The following is a 21,769-nucleotide window of genomic DNA, read 5'->3' on the forward strand; positions in this document are numbered from 1 at the left end:
TCATCCTAGGGATTTTTAAAAAAAAAATTGTTGTAATATAAATGAGACAAATCCAGTGAAGATGAATTATTGCCACATATCTTGAAAGTTTCCACTCAATTTCTGGATTTCCTCTTTGCCTTCACTAATTGAGCTGCAGCTTCTCTCTCTGTTCTATCTCTGTGTCCGGGTTAAATCAGGGAGGGAGAAGAAAGAGAGGAGAGGGAGAGAGAGAGAGAGAGAGGGAGGGTGTGACTGACTTCCAGCCAAGTCCACTCCGCTGAACTCTCCAGTTTAGATTCAGCAAGAAAAAAAAAAAAAAAAAGAAAGAAAGAAAGATGAGGAGCTGCCGCTCTGTCCCAGTGAACTGCGAGGAGCGAGGAGGAATAAAAGCTTTAAACCACAGCGGTTTTCAAATCCGGAAAATGGACGAGTCAGCAGTGAAACGCAGCGTCAGTGTGAGCTGAAGTTAGAAAAGTCTGCGAGCATCCAAAGGTAAGACGTGTGGAGCTTCTTCTTCTTTTTCTTTCAATGTTTCTTCTGCGCAAATAACTGGACTTTTAGTGAGTGAAATCCACTGTTGATGTGCATGCTTATGGTTTTCTAAAAAACATGAAGATTCAGTTGCATGTTTGGGAAACGGTCCAAAGATACAGTGTAAACAAACAAACAAACACAACAAATATGATGCATGCATCATAGTTTACTTTAATTGATCTTAATCTTCCTGCACTTTATGGAAATAGAATAAAAAGCATATTTGAACTGATTGAATTGATGTTGTGGTTTTACTTTTTAAAACGCTGCTTTGTAAAAATGACAGTGTGCTGTGATAAAGTCAGAAGTTAGTCCTTCAGTGCTTTACTGTGTGTACACTTTTATACACAACACATCCTTGGTTGCTTTCAGTGATGCAATAAACCTTCGCCTGGTAGTGAAGTGCCTGTGTCTCCACATGTGCAGCAATTCTGTAAAAAAAAACAATCTACATACATGTTTGCTTTTATGTCTCTGGATGAGTCTGAAAACAGCATCTCTGAGAATTAAAAAAAACAAACATACGCTGCAGCTCAGTGCTCCACTCCACCACACTTACATACAGTAGCTGACATTTATTTATTTACACACAACGCATGCAACAAGAAACTTTAGCTTTTTAGCCTGTAACTTTTTTGAAAGGTAACCATCAGGATCCAAACTAGTCCTCCTTTTGCTTTTCTTCTCTTTTTCCCTCTTTCGTGTCCATTGAGGGAAAGAAATGCACACCTCAGCACACTTTGAGTGGAAAAACGTTAAATGTAATGGTCTATCGACATGTTACGCCAAATAATTTGGGCATGTTAAATACAGATCTAAGAAGAACAGTCTTAATCAATTTGAAAAAGTCTTGAGTCCTCATCTCCTCCAACTTCCTGGTCCAAATGCAGTAAAGGCTCGAGTCCGAGTCAGCTCTTCGATCCAAGTTGAGTCAGAACAAATCCTGAACTCGAGCTCTACAACGAGCCTTTAACCAGCACGAGGAAGAAGAGCTCATGCATCTTAGACAACACTGCAGCTGTAGCTGATGTTCAATTATTCATGCGATCTGTCTCTTATCCCATCTTATTATTTTTATTTTACCTGCTGCGAAACTTGTGAGTCTTAAGTAACGTTTGAATAACGACAGCTCCTCGCTCTCCTCAGGTCTTCCCCTGCCTCGGCTGAACACACCCGATGACCCGTTCACCTCTGACCTTCAGTGTCAGCAGCCGGTGCCGCGAAGATGATCAACCCTCAGATTTACCTCCACTACAACTACACGGGGAAGCTGGAGCACCGGCCCAGCGTCGGCACGAGCCCCGGCACCGTGGACACCAAGACCGTCGTGTTCCTGATCGTGTGCTGCTTCATCGTCCTGGAGAACCTGGCCGTGTTGGTGGCTATATGGAGGAATCACCGGTTCCACAACCGCATGTACTACTTCATCGGCAACCTGGCGCTGTGCGACATGCTGGCCGGAGTGGCTTACCTTGTCAACCTGCTGCTGTCAGGGGAAAAGACCCTGCAGCTCTCACCTGCTCTCTGGTTTGTCAGAGAGGGCAGCATGTTTGTGGCACTCGGCGCGTCCATTTTCAGCCTCTTGGCTATTGCCATCGAGAGACACCTGACTATGATCAAAATGAGGCCCTATGATGCCAACAAGAACTACAGAGTGTTTCTGCTCATCGGGACCTGCTGGCTGATTGCCATAGGTCTTGGAGCGTTGCCTATTCTTGGCTGGAACTGTCTGGACAACCTCCCAGACTGCTCCACCATCCTCCCTCTCTACACCAAGAAATATGTGGCCTTCTGTATCACGGTTTTCATGCTCTTGCTCTTAGCCATGTCGGTCCTTTACGCCCGCATCTACATCCTGGTGAAGTCCAGCAGCCAAAAGGTGAGCAAGCACAGCAACTCGGAGCACGCCATGTCCCTGCTGCGCACGGTCATCATCGTAGTTGGCGTCTTCATCGCCTGCTGGACGCCCATCTTCGTCCTGCTCCTGGTGGATGTGGCGTGTAAGCTGCGCTGCCCCATCCTCTACAAAGCGGACTGGTTCATTGGCGTGGCTGTGCTCAACTCCGCCATGAACCCGATAATCTACACGCTGGCAAGTCGGGAAATGAGGCGCGCCTTCGTGGGTCTCGTGTGTGGCGTCTGCTACAGGAGGAAGGCTGTGAGCGGCAGCGGGAACAAGCAGTCTCTGGAGCCCAGCCGCAGCAGGAGCAAGTCCTGGAGCAGCCAGAACAACCCCAACCAGAACCAGAACCAGCAGGGCCCCAGGCAGACGGGACTGGAGAGGGAGCAGGAGACGGACACGGCCCACGGCGAGGTGTCAGTGGTGGCAGGAGGGGCCACGCAGGGTGTTCACCAGAGTGAAAGAATGAAAGAGGGGAGCAAGTGATGTGCAGAGAGAAGGTGAGCGTGGTGCTAATACGTCCTCAAGAAACTGTGTGGAGCGACCGATCGAGAATTAGGGATTTTTCCTGAATGAAATGTGGACTTCCGGCCCACAGCTGCAGGACAGCGGTCTCTCCTTTGTGCTTCATATTCTTATATCTGCGTCAACCATAATCTGCACGTGACAGTAGACGGACGTCACTAATGTGTGAGGAACTTGGTGTTTTGGAGCTTTTGCAGGACGATGATGGAAAACATTTACCTCGCCAACTCAAAAGAAAGTGCAATTATAGTACTGCAAAAACAGTGTCACGAAGAACGATTGTATATATGTTATTATAAGTAAGTAATTTATTATTCTGTCGTTTCGTATTAACCCAGTAATGCTATAGAATAGAACGCCACGCAGTTAGAGCAAAGTGCTCCCTAAGTACTTTATTCGAGATGTACTGTAAGACTGTCGGCGACATCAGCGGCGTCATGTTTCTTAACCGCTGTGCAGACAAACTGATGCTCTTCACACAGCAGTCGCAGCAGCTTTTAGCTACAGCAGGGCTCCATCTGCTGGTTAATGATGTGTTTTTTTTCACACTACGCTGCATGTTCAATATGAAATCCACACAGTAGTCACATGTTTTAACACGCTTTGAGTTCGTCCTTGTGTGTGTTTATATCTGATGATTGCACGTGTTTGAAAGCATGAAGCTGGCGAATGAACTGGAGGAAGAACGCGTTTAGACGCATGGGAATGCTGCATGTGAACTGAAGTGTAGACCTGATTCGTGAAGAGTCAGAAAGTAGAACTATTATGTTATATAAGGAGGATTCACGTTTATGTGGCCTGTAGAAAGAGCTGCTTTGCCTAGTTGTGTTTGTTGAGTCCTCCCCATGTCGTGAAATTACACAATTACACAAATATTCCTCTGATTTCTGGGGGCGTCTGTGCAGAGATTTCATTCTTGTAGATACCTGAGGCATGACTATAAAGCCCTAAATGAAAACATTGGCCCTGAACGTGTGTGTAAATCTCGAAGTCCATTTAACCGTTAGAACACAGAGCATTTAGGCTGCTTTTTTTTCCATTACTGTGTTTAAATGTATATACAGAGGCGATAAGAATATGCAACATAAAGTGTCTTAATCCTTTTTCTTCCCAGCACAACCTATAGACAACCTGATGAAATGATTTTTTTTCTCCTTATTCACCAACTATATAAACACACCTGAGCAAAAAAAGGACCACCCAATCCTCGCTACTCCCATTTTATAAGCGATGTATAATGAATCATCACTTTGACTCAAAAACTCATAAGAAGAAGAGAAAAACACATTTTGTAAAGCGTGAAAATGTGACCTATGAAGATCTATAATGGATATTAATAGCGTAAAGTGCCAGCCCACTTTGTCTGAAAAGTACCATGTGCACGTGAAGAGGTGAATTTATCAACGGAAACCACAACTTCTAAAATCAGAAATCGAAGTTAAACTAAGGTTTTAGCTCCTACAATCTAATTGCAGTTGTTTTAACAGGAATTGCGATTGCGACATGAGGAAATGGTCATTGTTACATCATTATTCTCAATTTTTTTTTTCAAAAAAGTGTGATGTTTGTGCAGATCTGCGAGACACAAAGATGTTCTCCTCAGTCTGTAGAATAAGACGTGTACAGGTCAAGAGAGGAAAGCTATTTTGACACACTTTGGCTTTAAGAAATTTAAAAGAAATTAGCAATTAGCAGTGGAATATCCAGAATAATAATTCTGCATCACTTTAAAACAAGAAAGTAAAAAACAATGGATTTAAGTGACAAAACGTCTAAATCTAAAGTCAAGTGTAGTGAAATCAACGCCGACCGTGACAGAATGTACCAGAACCATTCTACACATTCACGGTTTTATTGCCAACAGTCATACAGAATAATGATAAACCCATACAACCGAAAAGATTTCATCTGTAAACATCATTTGGACTTTGTTTTTATTTCAGCATATTTTTTTTTTCTTTTCTGTTCTTTTCTTCTGTACCTGTCCCAAAATAGTGAATTTCTGTGTGATTCCCTCTGACAAAGATTTATACTTAGAATCTGGAAAATGATACATTTATAATATAGAATAGAGAGGGAGGGAGAGAAAGAGACACACAGAGAGAGAGAAAACAGGAGTCTCAAGCAGCAACACTCAGCAGGGCAAAAAACACAACCTCTAGTGAACAGGCATGCCCCATTGAAGATCAGCTATTGCACTTTGAAGAGAGAGAGAGAGAGAAAGAGAAATAAAATCACCATTTTGTACAAATAAAAGGCACATTTTCATCAACAGAAATCTATAACGATGCCGTGTTCTGTGTTATAATCGCGGTGTGTTTGTGGTTGTACAGTTTCTTACAGTAAAAGCAGCAACATCCTTGCTGCCTCGTGTATGCTTTGCTGCATTGAAGTCGGTCACATTTAGCGGGTCGTGTGTGAGAGTGTTTTTTTTTTTGAAGGATTCTTCCGAGATATTAGCTTTGATGAAATTGTGTCTCAAAGAGTCAAATAAATGAAACATGGATGGCGTGTAACTATCACAGAGATCTCCCCCGTGATTCTTTGCACCTGTCGGACTCTCTCTCTTCCGCGCTCTCCTCAAAAGAAACCTAGGTAACAGTTGACATTGCGTTACAGTAACAATATGGTAATACTTTTTGTATTAGGGGGTGTAACATTACGTTGATACCGTCTTATTGTTTTACTAATAATTGCCAGGGAAGAACTTATGGATCTTAAAGAAAATGTGTAGGGGAAAAGATTGATCATGAATTTCAACTTTATAATGTAATTATTGTCATTTTTAACTCAAAAAACTGTCATGTGAAGGTATCACATCATCTAATTCTCATTACCTGGATTATATTTTGGAAATAACACGGCATTACTGTAAAAAGATCTCCTTAATATCATACAATTACCATTGCAGTACTAACACCTCACTATTACCAACTACTAACATGTTGTCACTGTAGTGTAATGTCAAACTTCACCCCAACCTGAGGAGTAAACAGGGTCATGGGGTCACTCACAATCACGCCCCAAGTCCCAAAAGTCTTTATCCAGAAGTGGTGGATATTTGTTTTTGCACGTGTCACCGCACACTCCACTCCCTCTTGCAGCAAAAACACAGGCACGTTATATTACATTGCATCCGTCTCTGTCAAACCCATTGAACACGTGTTGATTTTGGTTCAGTGCATATCTAATACAATGCCCCCCAGTCTTTTGGTATCCATCACAGCACTGACAATAGTATGAGGAGGAGAGAGCTTTACAAAAGTCTGTTGTGCCAGAACTGCTGTGTAGTATTTCTAGGCCTCGGGACAAAGATTTTGACCCCCTAACCCCCCACACACACACACACACACAGTACAGTGGACAGCAAAAAAGGGGCAAATCAACTGTGGCCCGTCAAGCAACAATGGTTAGAAAACGCTTCGGCTTTCCCAGAGAATCACACGGCCAAAATTGCACAATTCCCTGCAGACAAGTGACTGAATGAGAGAAGTCAAGTGAGAGCGGCCGACTGCAGTTTAGAAACGTGCTTCTGTGGCGACATCTAGTGGTGGTGATGCAGTCTTGTCATAGGACGTAACACCTTTGTCTCACAGCGCTAATATTGAACATTCTCTGCATAAGTGTGCACTCAACACTTGTTCGTCTAATTGGGTCTCATTAGGTTAAAAAGTGCAGTTTACATTTCAACACTTCTTTTTTCTTTCTTTTTTTTTGGTGCAACTGACACATGTGATTGAACTCGTCTAACCTTCTGATTGTGCTATTCACTATATGTACATCTGTTAATTGTTTTTGGTTTGTTTGTTTTAGTTTTTTTGGGTTGCCTATAGCAGACTGGGAACTGAAAGGACTCATTTTGTGGAAAAATCCAAAACATGCGACATCTATGTCCAATCGTGAGTGACATGTCTCAATGTCCCCGACAGCGTCACGACTGCTCAAGACATTAGAGATCATCGGCGTCTCCGCCCCACTATGGGCAGGAATGTTAATATGACGATAAAACACTAGGTCTACAGTGTATCTGAAACATAGACTGTATATAAGAAATGGGCGTAGTCTCCCAGTTGCTGAATGAACTCCTGTTTTGAAGCCTTTAAATTTGTGATTTGACTGATGTTATATCAGTTTCTTTAAAAGCGTTCACAGACGTCATCCCACCAGCTGTCCGTCACACTGGTGTCCGTTCATACTTTACTGTCGCATTTTCCTCTAAAATGTGGTGCATTCTATTGAAGACCTTAAACTACTGATTTACTCTTCAGGAAAATTATAAATCAAATGAGAAGTAGGCTCATTTTTTCCCCCTAATTCCACCCTACTTGAACTTCAAGTGAACTGAGCGCCGTTTACATTGAAAGCAATACAAAGAGTGATGAGTAAAGTGGGCTACCTCGCTTGATAGTCGAATATAGCCTCAACTATAGTAAGAGTGTTGCGTTAATCGCGTAATTTATCAACCTAATCAGTCACCTCAGGTCAAAAGCCAGCCTTCACAGTCACCCGTAACAAAGGTTATTACGTATAGTACCTTTAAGAGTTCACAAAAAGCAGAAAAAAGTCAATTAAGAACGTGAGAATATTCATTGCATGACTCATGCCCAGAAACAAATCATTGGCTAGACACCTAAAAAAAAGAGAGAGAAGAGTCCAGAGAAAAACCAATTAAGAAATAATCCAAAGTTGAAAAGCATAAATATTATTTTTTCTTTTTTTACAGTGTCAGCATACACAAGCGCCTCTTTCAAATAAAAGGGCGTCAAGGTCTACGAACAATGTCCACAAGAACAGTTAATTTTAAGTCATGCGACTGTGACACAAGAAAATACTTTATCAAACAAAGAAAACAAAACAAAAAAAAGGTTATCTTTAAAGCCATTGACAGCACTAATGTGACAGATGTCTGTTTGCACGTTTGTGACGGACTACTGCAAAAACAAAACACGTTCTTTTCTAACCCCCCATAAGAAGCAGTTTTCATACAGTGACTATTTAAGTGAGATGTCACACACTTTAAGATAAGATTAAAGGGGACATTTTTCCCTAAAATAATTCATTATAAACTGCATTTATTGTCCAAACTCCCCACATCTTAGCCAACGGTCCCGGTAAAAATGTGGTTGTGCTTGACAGACAAAACTAAAATTTCGGGTTTTTTATTCTAAAATACTCTCGTTATGACCTCTTTGAGGTTTGATTTGCACTTCGTCTAAACTACAAGAACGACTGTCTTTTTTTGTTTTCACCTTTTTTTCTTTCTTTTTTTTTTTAAACATCAAATCAAGATAGTATGTCCAAATGCACCTATGTCTTCTCAAAAATATAGCATTTCAGTCATCACAACAAAATAACAGTTCTATAAATCATTTCTTTTATCTCAAACGGATCTTGCGTGGTTTTCCAGCGCGCCCCCCCCACACACACACACACACACACACAAACACTGTCGGCGCATAGATCCTTTAAGCATCTTCTGTTCATTGTTTCATCTTCAAGTTTCAGGATGTAGGAGAGACTGTTCGGAGCTTCCTGTTCACCGTCGGCCTTTCACATCAAGCATCACTGTTTTCTTCCAACTGGCTGCAGGAGACACAGTTCACTCCCGGCTGACACAATCGGCAGATTGTTGTCACGGTGATGTCCGATAAGGTGGCTAATGCTGTCAAATACATGATCTTTTGTCCGTACCTTTTGAGGAGAGAGAGAGATGTCAAAAGTCTTACACTTGCACACACTGACACCTTCTTCCAAACACACTCCACACACCCTTGGATGCCATCTTACCGTGCCCTCAGGGTCCACTAGTAGCAGGTGTTTGGCAAGTCCATTGTGCATGCCTGTCAGTACATAGGACCCTGGGTTGGTCGTGCTCTTGCGCACCAGGAAGTCCCCGTCTTCTTTCAGCAATTTCTCGGCCTCGCGGCGGCTCATTTTGCCATGATACCACGTCTGGCCCTCGAGCTCCTCCTGCGCCCGGAAGGCCAGCGAGCGCACGAGAAGAGGGCTGGAGTTGTCCACGGACGCCGTCTTGTGAAGACCAGACATTTGGACCTGGACTGGACCCTGGCCCGGTGGATGGGACTGAGACTGAATTGCATCCTCAAAGGGCTCTGGTAATGGCAGGCACAGTGACAAACACTAATTCATCAAACAAGGAAGAATATTCTACAGCACAGGTGTCGCACTCAAGGCCCGCGGGCCACATGCGGTCCACCTACTAACAGCAGTGATTTAAACGTTAAAATACACCGTACATAAACTACTATAATTTCAGTATTTTGTGTCATGGCTTCTTCATGCATACAGTAGTTACCACATGTATGTTAATAGCAGCAAGAGCTAACGTTGGAAAGAAGGGAACGAACAAAGTGGTGCGCTGACATTAATGCAAGCCTCCTTTTGTCTTCGCGGTGGGATAATGTTATTATAACGTCATGCTGAACTCACTAAGGAAACCTCTATAATTAAGATCCACGAACGCAAACATGAAATATTATTCTGAAGTCAAGACACACACACACTGTTAAATGTACTTTGCCATAAATCCACAGCAGGTACAGTCTATAGTGTATAATGTATTCCCTCTTCTTCTTTAATCTTCCTTCTTTTTGTCCACCTCTAAACTGCAGTATGTGAAAAGTGATACTTCATAACAGGACGTACTCATGTCAAACAGGTCCTTCTGTGGGCTCTCTTTGGCTGCAGCTGCCATACCCTTTGTCACATGTTCTGCTTCTGCCTGAAGGGCTGCGAGGACCTGGGCGTCGATCTGCTGGGTGTTCACATACATGGGCATCTCCGCTGCTTTTGGCGCTGGGCCTTTGCTCTCAGGCAGACTGCTTATATCAAACGAGCCTGGACGTTCAGAGCAACAAGCACACTCACAGTGATACAATGATAAAATAATGTGTTGTGTATATATATGTATATGTATATACATATACATATACATATATATATATACATATATATATGTATATATGGGTAGTGGAAATGGAGGTTTTTCTTACCCTGTTGTATGAATATGGGCTTTCTTTCATCACCCCAGTTTTCTCCACAATGCCGTCCTTGGTAATATGTCTGATCTACAGACCCTGGACCCATCTTTTCACACAGAGACCCAAATTAAACACCAAGAAAAGAGTTGATATAACAGTAATAACAATAAGAAGCAAAAAAGTGAGCCACTTCAGCACAGCTAGGAGAAACACTTTGGACTAAACAAGCTGACTGTAGAGTGTAGAGGAGGCTTGATGTGGTTTGTTTGTGGTCTGACGGAACATAAACCAACCACAGCTTAATGTGATGGCAAATATACGGTTTTAAAATACGTATTCTGGTGTAAATATGTTGTTAAATCAATCGACTAAAAGCAAAGTCCCTAAGATGAATTATAATACTGACTGTGAAGGAAATGTTCCTAATCAAACAGGTCAATAAGGAAATAAAAACCCTTACCTTTGCATTTCATCAAAAAGAAAACATATAAGTTTGTAAATATCATACATTAAATCCAAGCACAAGATGAGTTTTTGTCTTCTCTACCTGTTTGTCCTTATTCATTTGAACTAACTTAACTTAACTAACTGATTAATCGAGTACTTGTTTGGTCGGTAAAATGTTGAAAAAATATTGATCAGTGTTTGCCAAACCTGGAAACTATGATGTTCTCAAATGTCTTGTTTTGGCCACAAACCACAATGATTCAGTTTAAATGATTTCTTTGTTATGTGGAGCAAAGAAACCAGAAAATATTCACAGTAAAGAAGCTGAAAAATCGGAAAACCTGTTTTAATCATCAAAAAACTCGCATTTTCATCAGATTATGCCCCGAGATCAGATTATTTCTTGTGAGCTCTTTGTGACAACACAAAAGCCATCGAGTGACGTGTGACTCGTCCGCTTGAAATCACTGAGCGCATGCAGAACTCCGTTCAGTCGTACCTGGCAACCATCAGTTGCTGCGTTGTGATTGGTCAGCCTGGTGTCGATGAAGCCTCCGGGTGGTGGCATCTTCCCGGGGATGTTGTTATAGTACGGATGTTCTGCTGACTCCTCCTCTTCTTCTGTCCACGGCAGCTCCTCCATATTTAATACCCTTGAGACATAAACACGGTTTGATCGTGAAATTCCACCAAGTGAAGTCAAAGTTTTACGAGCTTTACGAGCGCGCCACGAACGCCTCACCTGTCGTGTGTGGAGGGCGGCTTGCTCGGGGGACACTGCAGGTACTGCTGAAAGCGGAGGTCAAAGGCCTGACCGATGGTACTGATGACGTCCTGGGCCAGACCGTCGGAGCACTCCAGAATGTGACATGCTGGCGAAGAGTCACAGCAACAGATTTGAATGATGCACGTGATGCATGTGAGATATGAAATGCGCATTAAAGGACTCATACCTCTTCTGTTAACAGGGTCCTTTGCTACATAGGCAACATAATCTGTCGTGTCCTAAGAGAAAAGAGTGAAATCTTTTTTCAAGTGGTGCACTAAATAAAAATTGTCTTGTTAGGTCACAATTATCACATAGAAGAAAATATTTTTTTCTTAAATACTAAAAGATTGACAACATACAGGTATTTATATGCAAAAATATAGGCCTTTGACATAAAAGTACTGAGAAAACATGTGTTCTGAAAAATCAAATCACAGTTTTTACAGATGGGATGACAATATGACTTCTAATAAAAAAATGAACACCAGTTAATTTGATGCAGACTGTTAAGTTACTTACGGGGTCTCCGCCGGATGCAAAGGAGATGGACTGCATGTGATGGTTGGCAATGATCTGTGCAAAGTAAAATCACAGAGAATGTGTAAATTAACCAAACTGTCTATATTCTACACATAATTGAGCAAAGCGCTGGAACGAAGTGGCTTGTCAAACTGATTTTGAAAAACATTGAACAGACCGAGGTCCACGACAACAGTTATTCTGACCGTAGTTACGTGACGGTTTGTGCTTCCAACGCTTTGGAAAACGGACGTACATTGTTTAAATTTTTTGGCTTGCTTTTGGACATTGAGACAAAAACGCAAACAAATGTTACTTTAAATGTGTTTTATACAATTCAAATCTCAAATTTAACACACGAAACCTGGTGTTCAATGTTTTTTTAGTGTATTAAGTTGTAAATAACTGCTAAAAAGGGGGAAAAGCACTTACTAACAGGACATTTTGTGGCCCTTGTATGGTTAAAAAGAAGCAAACTCTTAAGGTTTCACTTAAAGGCTTAAGTGTTAAAGGGCTAAAGTGTAGAATGTAGTGGCTCTGATGTTTGTGACAGACCTCTAACACATTTAGAGACACTCTCATTTCTAATTGTTTAAATATAAACAAATATTCAAACCACTGTCACATTCGTTCCTCAAGCCTCAAGTCTACCAGCGCCACATGACTCTCTGTGTTTCCCAGTGCAGCAATGTTTGGATCTCGTGTTCCCCCGGCTACACCGCCAGGCTGCACACAGGAAGTGATTTGTTTAAAGTCTTAACAGACGGAGGGAACGGTGACATTGAGCTAGTAAAGCGAGACGGCAGCAAAACAGGATGTTTGAGAATTTAATTCTCCTGCTCATATTTTCAGAGGAAGGAAGCAGCATACAGTATAATATTACATCAATTCTGTTCACACAGACCAAACAGAGGCAGAACAACACATCAATAGTCAAAAGTTATGCACAGCAGCTTTAGATGTAGATGTTCTACATCTGTAGATTGTGTGGTAAGAGGTTGCAGACTCACCTGTTTGCAGTCAGGCGTCATCAGGTTGAGGCTACTGGTGGAAATGTTTAGGTTGATGGACATGCCAGCGAACTGCAGGTTGCTCTTGCCCAGGATACTGGACAGAGCTTTGGATGGTGGCTGAGAGGATCAGAGGACACACAAACATGCTTAATGAGGACACGGCATTGACATAAACTTAAACCCAAGTCCAACCCTAACCCTGATAAGGCCATTTAAAGTTGTGGCACCCAGACAAAGTGTCCTCTCAAGGTCAAAATGCCCCTGCAAAGATGATTAGATTAGATTAGATTTTAACATTTTTCGGACCTTACAAGAAACAAAGGGAACCATTTTTCATCAAAGATCCAACATAATTTAACCGTTCAAACTTTATGAACAAAGCTATATAAGGCTTAAGTAAAACAGCATAGAGATGAAATGCTACAGCTCGTGACAAGGCTAAAAGCATTATAAATTCCTGCTTCATTCATTCAGTTATTTATTGAATCATAGTTTCATCACTAATGACTGACAAAAGAGGAATAGATCAAGTTGTACTGATCAGATATTTTATCTTTTGGACAGTGATTTGGAATAGTGATGTTGATGAAGACATGAAGCAAAAAGAAAGGGCCATATATACAAATATATATATGCATAAAAATACAATTAAACAATCACATCTATTCAGAATTGTCAGTACAAAGCTGAAGTTGCCAGCGTGTGTTTGCCAAATGAGCATTATCTTCTATCTTTCATCTATTCTGAAAACTAGTCGGCACCGATTTTTGTGTAATATGTTCTTTCCTGACATTTGAACAAGCTCTAGAGAGCAGAGTAATGCTTCATTTCACACCCCACATTAAGACAATCTCCTCACACGCTGTGGACACACACCACGTCCATGCACACTGGTGCACACGCACACACACACACAGCAGCTCAGTATCCTGATCACAGATACTGTGCACTACATGAGTCACTAAGCACTGTGCGCGGTGTGCAATACATCGTAGGCTGGAGCTACACCCACGCACATACAGTCCTGTACCTCTCTCTCCATTCTGTTCAGCTTCTCCAACTACAATCTCTCTCTCTCATCATTTGCTCCTCTCTCTGTCAGTTTTTCCCTCCTTTAACATGAAGGAAGGATGTGGGGGGTGCTCACTGAGGCGATGCTATATATAGAACACGTAAGAAGGATAAATGAATATCTAATGTTGTTTCTCCTTTACGTTTCACTGACATTCATTTTCTCAACTCTCTCAATGTGGCAATCGCTTGCATCTTCATATCCCTCCCTACCTCCCTCCCTCCCTCCCTCCCACTCTTCCCACCCATGTACCTTTCTCTTCCGCAGAGCTCCTTTGGTCCCTGGAACAGCCTCACACACCAGGCTGATGGCTTCCCTAGAGGGACGACGAGAGGATGATGAAGCCAAGATGGTGATCACAGACGGCCAAAGAATCACTGCTATTTTGGCAATAAGTGAGACTCTGATATGAAATGTATTCTGTTGTCTTGGCAGAAAAAAAAAGAGTGTCCAGCTAAGGCACCGACTATGAGGATGTAAATGTTTATTACTGCAACATGCTCGCATTGTTAAAATACCAATATTCAACAGGCCAGGCGCCGATCATGTTTTCATCAGGTTCACCAACAAATAATAGTTTAATGGCATCAGGGAGCAGCATGAGCTTTGACTCACTTCCTGACTAAGTGACTGATCCTCTCGGTCATTTTCCTGAAGTCGCTCTGTAGGCCAACATTTTGTTGTGATTCAGCATCTGTACACGTTACTACTGATGCTGAATCTCAACTCAACTCAATCTTAACTCCCCCCCCACCTCTCCTCTATCCCACATTTTTCCTTTCACCCCAACCAGTCAAGGCAGATGGCCACACAGATTTCTTCCTGTTAAAAGGGAGGGTTTTTTTTCTCCATTGATGCCTAGTGCCTGTGAATAGTTTAGTTTCTCTTCTCTTTATAATATTGTAAATCTTCCTGCCTTACTATGTACAGTGCCTTGAGATAATTCATGTTGTTATTTATTTATTTATTTATTTATTTATTTATTTATTTATTTATTTATTTCGGTCATGACATTTAGATCACTCATCACATAACAGTGCAGTTCACACAATATACATAACTGAAAGGGAAAAGCGGGAGAAGCAAAGCTTAATTAGTCCCGCCCGTTATTCGGCGCTACCCAAATAAAATTGAATAGAATTGAACAGCAGGTCAATGGCTTTTTCCGTTGCATGTGTTACAAACACCTATGTCCTGAAATAGTTGCAAAGCAAAAAAGAAAACACACTCAAATGTTTCGGTTCCCTGTTTCAATTCCTTTTTTCCCTCCACAATATTGTAGTATTGGCTGGACCAGCGGATATGTGGCTTCGCAGTGAAGAGGCACTTCATTGAGTACAGAGGAGGATTTAGAGGACTTAGAAGTTTATTTATGGCACTTTTCAAAGACGAACCCTATATCAAACATAACAGCAGCTCCTCAAAGTGTACAACGTCATTAAAATGATTTTAAAGAGTGTTGGAATAACTACACTACATATTTAACATTAGTCGCCTCCTTTTTTGATATATTAATGCATATTAATGCACAATTTAACTCTCTGTTTTACATGAAATTAGTTTCGTAGGTATTCGATTTAAAATTTTGACCTGATGAGGGCGGTAGGTAAAAGTGTCATTAAGTGTTGAGTGAGAAAAATAGTTCTTTGTGTTTTTGCTACATAGTGTTAGAAGTCACAGAGTGTCTTTTGTTTTGGGATAAGAGATTTTATCTGCTGCAGCTTAAAGATAGATTTGATGTGACACACAAAAAAAAACCCTGGCGTTCCCATGAGACAACAAAGATATCAGTTTTAATGACGGATACAGAAACGTTAATTTTGCATCCTTTGGATAAATGACGGACAGCAGGGGGTCGTTTTAGAGAAGCAGAAATCTAATAATAGCAACGGAATGGGACAGATTCTCTTCATGTCTCTCTCTTCCTCTCCCCAACACAATGAAGCAGAAGGACAGACAGAGAGAGAGAGACGGAGACACTGTGTGTCAAGCAGACAAGTAGACATGAAACAAACCAATTCACTATTTGCCTTTGCATCACTGCACATTGGTCAATGATTTTTAAGACACATGCAGACACACTGGTAATTAGAAATGCGATCATCAACTTTTAATAAAAAGGTGTCACAGTTATATTATATTAAAGTATGTCTGTCAAGGTGACTTTACTGACACAAGGAAATGTGAGAGTATACAGTTGGCATTAGTAGCTCAAGCCCTTCTTTGTTTCCCTAGTTTTCTTTTGTAATGGATTTAGGAACCACAAATTGGTGTGGGTTTGTTTTACAGCAAATGTATTTTATTAGAAAACACATTAAGTGTGAACATACCTTGTTATTTGTGATCTTGTGGTGAAATCCAGTGATCTCATTGACCGAAGAACCTCTATACAGCCCAGGTACTAAAATAGAATAGAATAGAATAGAATAGAATAGAATAGAATAGAATAGAATAGAACACCTTTAATGTCATTGTACAAAACAATGAAATGAGTCCTGGATACTTCCACTAGGTTCCAACACAGGACATGCACAATAATAAATAAACACAAGTATGATGAAGTTCCTAAAAAAGAAAGGTTTTAATGATCAGCACATCATAAATGCAGAGAAAACAAAAAAAACATCCTGATGAATTTGAATGCCCCTGCGGAGCATAAAGTGGTAGAATATGGACGGATGGATCCTATCAACACCCTTCATGTGCTCATACACATGTAAAGGCATAACAACACATAAAACCAGTATATTCATAAAGTTGCTCCATTATTTTGTTATATAATCTTAAAAAATTGAAGCATCTGAGTGGGAGATCATGAAGTCAAGGTCTGACAAAAATTGGGAAAAAACAAAACCATAAAATAAATACTCGTTCGTCAAATAATGATTTGTAAAACTGCAACACTGTGTGTGTGACTGTGTGACATGAGATGACTGTAGTCCTCCAATCCCATAAAGCATCTTCAGCACAGGCCACCTACTCACATTACAACACCTCCTCTAATTAATATTGCACAGACTGGGAACATTTTGTGCCGATGAGTTCTTATCATTATGAGAATCACATTCATAATCTCGTTGTAAACAAAACAGACATCCAGACACACGGCAACGTTCCCTTTCCACTCCTTTCCAGAAATACGAATGAAGTTATTAAAATCATAACTCTGGCGTAATGTGGCTCCTGCTCACCGGTGAGTGTTCCAGCAAACACATACCACTTTGTCAAAATGGCACAAAAAAAAAAAACATTTCACGTCCTCTATTTTTAGAAGAGGGAGTTATAAAGTGCACGATTTGGCGGGGTCAAAACACTTCTAAAATGAGCAGAGTACATGAATTACACAGTAAAACTGAAATGTTCCAAAGAGAAAATACGTATTTAGTTGCAGCCCAAATAAACGGAACAAGAAAATGTGTTAGGGGGTGACGGAGGAAGCATTGTGCAGAGTTTAGAAACTAGATATCAAGATCAACAGGAATACACAGCAATGTATTTGTCTTTATGTATAAAGCTTTATATATTTAAAAATCTTGAAAGAATACTCTAACAATCTACTGCACTGGATCATTTACCCGAGGAGTGAGATCTTTTCTTGGTGGAGACCAGCGATGTCAGCTAGTGCAGGTTAAACAAGCGCGGAAAAACAACTGTGTCAGTGTCGTTTTTTTTTTATTATTTAAGTTATTCCTATTTTAGCTTTGAAGACATCATACAATTCCATAAACTCTAACATCCATACCTCCTCAAACACAGAGGTTTTCCTAAAAAACAACAGTGCCACAGTGTCTCCCTATTAAATACGTTTACTCAAAACCACAGTAATGCCACAGCACTGTTTTGGTCCTTCAAAGTCTTGTGTGAATTAGTCATTTCTGGCATAATCAAATGGCTGCCATGAGCTCAAAGTGCGAGTATAAACAATGTCACTGTCGATCAATGTCCCGTTACAGTGATGGCGCATGATGTGCGAGGAGTGACCACATGACGCTAATTGAAAGTGCTGTGAGCAGAACACCATTTTGAACTCAATACACACAGGACACAAACCACAGGAAAAGCTGTGTGTGTGTGTGTGTGTGTGTGTGTGTGGTGGGTGGGGGCAGACTGCACCCATTTCCCCTCTCACAGCTTTCAGCGGCATTGACTGGACAAATAAGCGCTCGTGGCCTTAATTCAGTTAAAGCAATGTCACATTGGTCACAGATAGTGTGGGCTTTGTTCAGCCAAGTTGAAGTTAGTGTCACATGATGGCAATCCAACTGTGTCATTTGCAGAAAAATGCAAAAACCTGGAGTCACTGTTGAGTGCCCCCAAAACACTTCTGATTTCAAAGTGCAGAACAGATTAAAAGAAGAGAAGATTACATCCGTAAATGTTCCGTTTACTGCTCCTTTGTGGTTCAAGTGAAAATGGTTCGCTCCGTTTTCTTCATTCAATTCACACCAGGGCTTCAGCATCATCACTCCTCATGCTAGTGACTCATTGCCGGCATGATGACATTCACAGCTCTTGTAGTTATATGCCAACTTGTGCTCCTTCAAATGATGTATGATGGCTCAACAGCACTGATGTGAGATACGGATGTGATGAGACAAGCGCGTGCCGTATGTCTTCCATCATTTCACTATCACCGAGCCAAAACTCACCCTCAGAGCTCGTTCGGATGGATGTACAGAAATAACACGTCACCATGGTTACAAACGCATAACGCTGTGGCTACATTCACACAAAACAGACCCCATAAATGGAAATGTTTACAGCATGTTTAAAATGACACTGATGATTACTGGCTTTGGTTTGATAGCTCATGTTCTTCATTCTCTTCCCCCCCCCCACCCCCACAATGCTGACCTTCTCTGTTTTCTAAATTATTCAATGTCTGTTTTCTGGTCGCTCCTCCTTCACCCAGCCTTCTGCTGTAGCCAGCCTACATACACCCACTCAAGGGCATGTTGTGATGAGCAAATAAAACTAAATGATCTCTCCCTTATACACCACTTGCATGTAGCTGAGCTTGAGTCACTTAAACAAAATGAGATACAAGGTAAAAGATGGGGGGAGAAAAATGAGAGGACAAAAACACAAATGAGGCAGGGGAGTATCAGAGACCACCAACCTTGACAATGTATGTCACTCCTGGACCAGAGATCTTGTCACTCGAGTGTAGCCATCCTCTGGAGGGTTTGCTGACCAGTCCACCACCTCCACCAGGATTCCATTCCTCTCCTGCAGGCTGAAACTCATCCAGCCTGCTCTTTTTACTCATGCTGACAGCTGACTCCAGCAGCGAGCAGGGGGTTGAATGAGAGGCTGAGCTGCACAGTGAGCCGCCCACACCAGAGGCTGCTGCTGCCGCCGCCGCCGCTGCTGTTGTTGTTGCCGCACTGGGGCTCGAGCCGCTGGAGCCGCCTGGGCCAGATCCCCCACCCCCCTGCAGCTTAGACACAGCCAGGTCCTTGACAGCCGAGGGCAAACCCTTGATGCCCAGCAAGCTGCCTGAGTTGCTGAATTTCAGGCTGGACACCTTGTTGATGAGGGTGCAGAGGGTGGTGCCTCCATCTTCCAGGTGGTCAGACCCATGGCTGGTGGGGGTGCTGGAACCAGTGGTGGTGGAGGCAGGCTGGACCTCAGTCGGTGGTGTGTAAGATGTCTCGGCTGCAGGCTGGGGGGTAGCCGAGACCTTGGGATTCATGGACAGGCCGTGGAGAAGCTCATCGACAGATGTTACTGACTCATTCCTGAAGCGGTTGTATTTGGTACGGTGAAGCATACCCTTCTCTCTCTTGCTCTCTCCCCTCTCTCCACCAACCGACGCGCACAGCCTGCCTCTTTCACAAGTGTGCTGGCAGACGTGGCTGAGCCGCGCTGATTACCCTCTCCTGTAACATAGCAGCAGCGGCACAGGCAGCAAACGCCTTTTAGCAATCACAGGCCACCTGACTGTAATTTTCTCAACAGAGGTTACAGTGGCAGTTGTGTTGGACTGCTGCTGCTGCTGCTGCTGCTGCTGCTGCTGTCACCAAAGTCCAATCTGCTCTCAGTAAAATCCAGAGCTGCAATCCAATCCGTAAATGACAAATATACAGACACAATCCGTGAAAACACAACACTTAAGCAGAGGAAGAAAGAATGGAGAGATTTAAAAAAAAAAAAAGATTGGCAGTGTTATAGTGCAGCTTGTTTAGTTTCCAGTGGTGATGCTGATACAGCTACTGTTTTGTAGCCTCAAAAATTCAAAAAAAGAAAAGTAGGAGAAGAGACAGAAAGATCTGTCTTGTCGCTGATTGCAAATACTGTGAAGGAAAAGAAAATACTCTCTACTGACTGCTGCCTGCCTGCCTGCTTGCCGGCTCAGAGCAAAAGCATGACTCACTGATCTGAGAAAACCTTCTCAACAAAAGGCTTGCTGAACACTGCAAATCACTTCCTGTTGGAGGGAGAGGAAAGAAGAAAAAAAAAAAACTCCCACTTACAGCACACTAGAACCAATCAATTTTTAAATTCCCTCGTCAGACATTAATTTGCTGTAACTATTTTGCGCTTAGTTGTTTTTCTGAGAAAGGGAAATGAAATAGAAATAGTAGCTCAGACACTGACAGAATAATGACTTATAATGGTTTCCATGAACTTGTGCATTTAAAAAATGAAACAAAAAAAACAACGCACAATTATTTCTCCTAAAATGGACAGAGGAACCGATAAAAGTTGTGGCAAAAGGACAACAAATGAAACCAACTAATCACAGACCTAAGGGTAAATTAAGGGTAACAATTATCAGCAAATTAAACCGCCAGCTCCGATCACAAAAATCCTCTCTTAAAAAAGCCGACTGTATTGATTCAAGAATATAATCTATATTTCTGTGTATCACAGAGAAACTGAGAGAAGCAACACAGTGAACATCACGAACACACAATCTATGTTAATTTAGAATAACTGCAGAGAATAGGCATCACTCTGGGTTCTCAGGTTTGTACTTGACAAAAGAAAATGTTTATATCGCCACAAAATATATCTTGTTGTGTTTGTGTTCTCAATAAACCTTACACATTAGATACAGCCTGTCTAATAAAGCTCTAAATTCTCTATCAGCATCAAAGGAAAAACATAATAATTCAGTGCCACTAAAAAGACACAGATGCAGACTCACAGCTCGTCTTAAACATCCAGTAATTTGCTCCTGGTTAAACTGCGTTAATGAAATACACTAAAAGACGACAGCGTATGTTTCTCGGGCAGATGAGTCAATGAAACGAGCGAAAGGATAAGAGAACGAGCCCAGTCGCAGCAGCGGCAGCCGCAGCAGCAATGAAGCATCTTTGTCTCCCTGGTAGCAGAAAGCAGACAGCCAGACACCATTCATGTAAAATGTCCTCAGCATATAAGCACAGCTGAAAGACTCAGACTCATTCATAAGCAGCTTCCACTCTCTCTCTGCTGCAGATTTCGCACTGCAGTCCCTCCCAACATCTCTCTCTATCCTGCCTGGTAAATATAGAAGAGGAGAAAAAAAAAAAAAAAAGACAGCACGTCTTCCTTCTCCCCCTCAGAAACAGAAGGGAAACACAAAAGCAAAAGGAAGAAAAAAAGGCAGGCCCTCGTAGAAATGAAAAAAGGGGGCAAAAAGATGAAGGAGAAGAAGAGCAGGATTTAAAAAAATAAATCATGCAATATTTAGTCTTTTATGTGAATGAAATAGCAGGCTGGCATACCAATGTTTCTGTGAATGGAAGAAAGGCCTTTCTGCCTCTGCAAGGCAATCCCTAGGGATGGCATGGTCTTGTCCAATGAGGAGCCAGCTGGATGACTCATTCAGGGGAGGCTTGCAGAATAGTGGAAGAGACCATTTGAAACGCAGGTGTACATTTTGTTTTCTCTTAAATGCCCTCTCACAATGCAGCCTACATGATGAGATCTGAGATGTTTATACAATGAAAGACAGACCATGTTCAGGTAACTGGAAGAAAAACTGAAAAATCATCCACAGCGAGAGAAATACAAGTG

The 21,769-nt window shown here is 41.8% G+C and overlaps 2 protein-coding genes across 2 annotated transcripts; one reads left to right on the plus strand and one right to left on the minus strand.

Moving 5' to 3' along the window:
• The first annotated feature begins 228 nt into the window (after positions 1–228).
• On the plus strand, positions 229–3,920 carry LOC122760761 (sphingosine 1-phosphate receptor 3-like). The gene is made up of 2 exons (XM_044015946.1): positions 229–474; positions 1,663–3,920. The coding sequence occupies exon 2, from the start codon at positions 1,742–1,744 to the stop codon at positions 2,900–2,902; it is 1,161 nt and encodes a 386-aa protein (XP_043871881.1). The 5' UTR covers positions 229–474; positions 1,663–1,741; the 3' UTR covers positions 2,903–3,920.
• Positions 3,921–8,292: 4,372 nt separating this feature from the next.
• On the minus strand, positions 8,293–20,187 carry shc3 (SHC (Src homology 2 domain containing) transforming protein 3). Its single transcript, XM_044015945.1, has 12 exons — positions 18,882–20,187; positions 16,093–16,163; positions 14,015–14,078; positions 12,688–12,807; positions 11,678–11,731; positions 11,343–11,394; positions 11,132–11,261; positions 10,889–11,042; positions 9,955–10,048; positions 9,608–9,799; positions 8,729–9,054; positions 8,293–8,632 (listed from the first exon to the last, which is right to left on the minus strand). Exons 1-12 carry the CDS (start codon positions 19,533–19,535, stop codon positions 8,504–8,506), a joined length of 2,040 nt encoding a protein of 679 aa, XP_043871880.1. The 5' UTR covers positions 19,536–20,187; the 3' UTR covers positions 8,293–8,503.
• Positions 20,188–21,769: the final 1,582 nt, after the last annotated feature.

Source organism: Solea senegalensis, unplaced genomic scaffold (genome assembly GCF_019176455.1).
Source record: "Solea senegalensis isolate Sse05_10M unplaced genomic scaffold, IFAPA_SoseM_1 scf7180000014041, whole genome shotgun sequence".
In the NCBI taxonomy this organism is placed as follows: domain Eukaryota; kingdom Metazoa; phylum Chordata; class Actinopteri; order Pleuronectiformes; family Soleidae; genus Solea; species Solea senegalensis.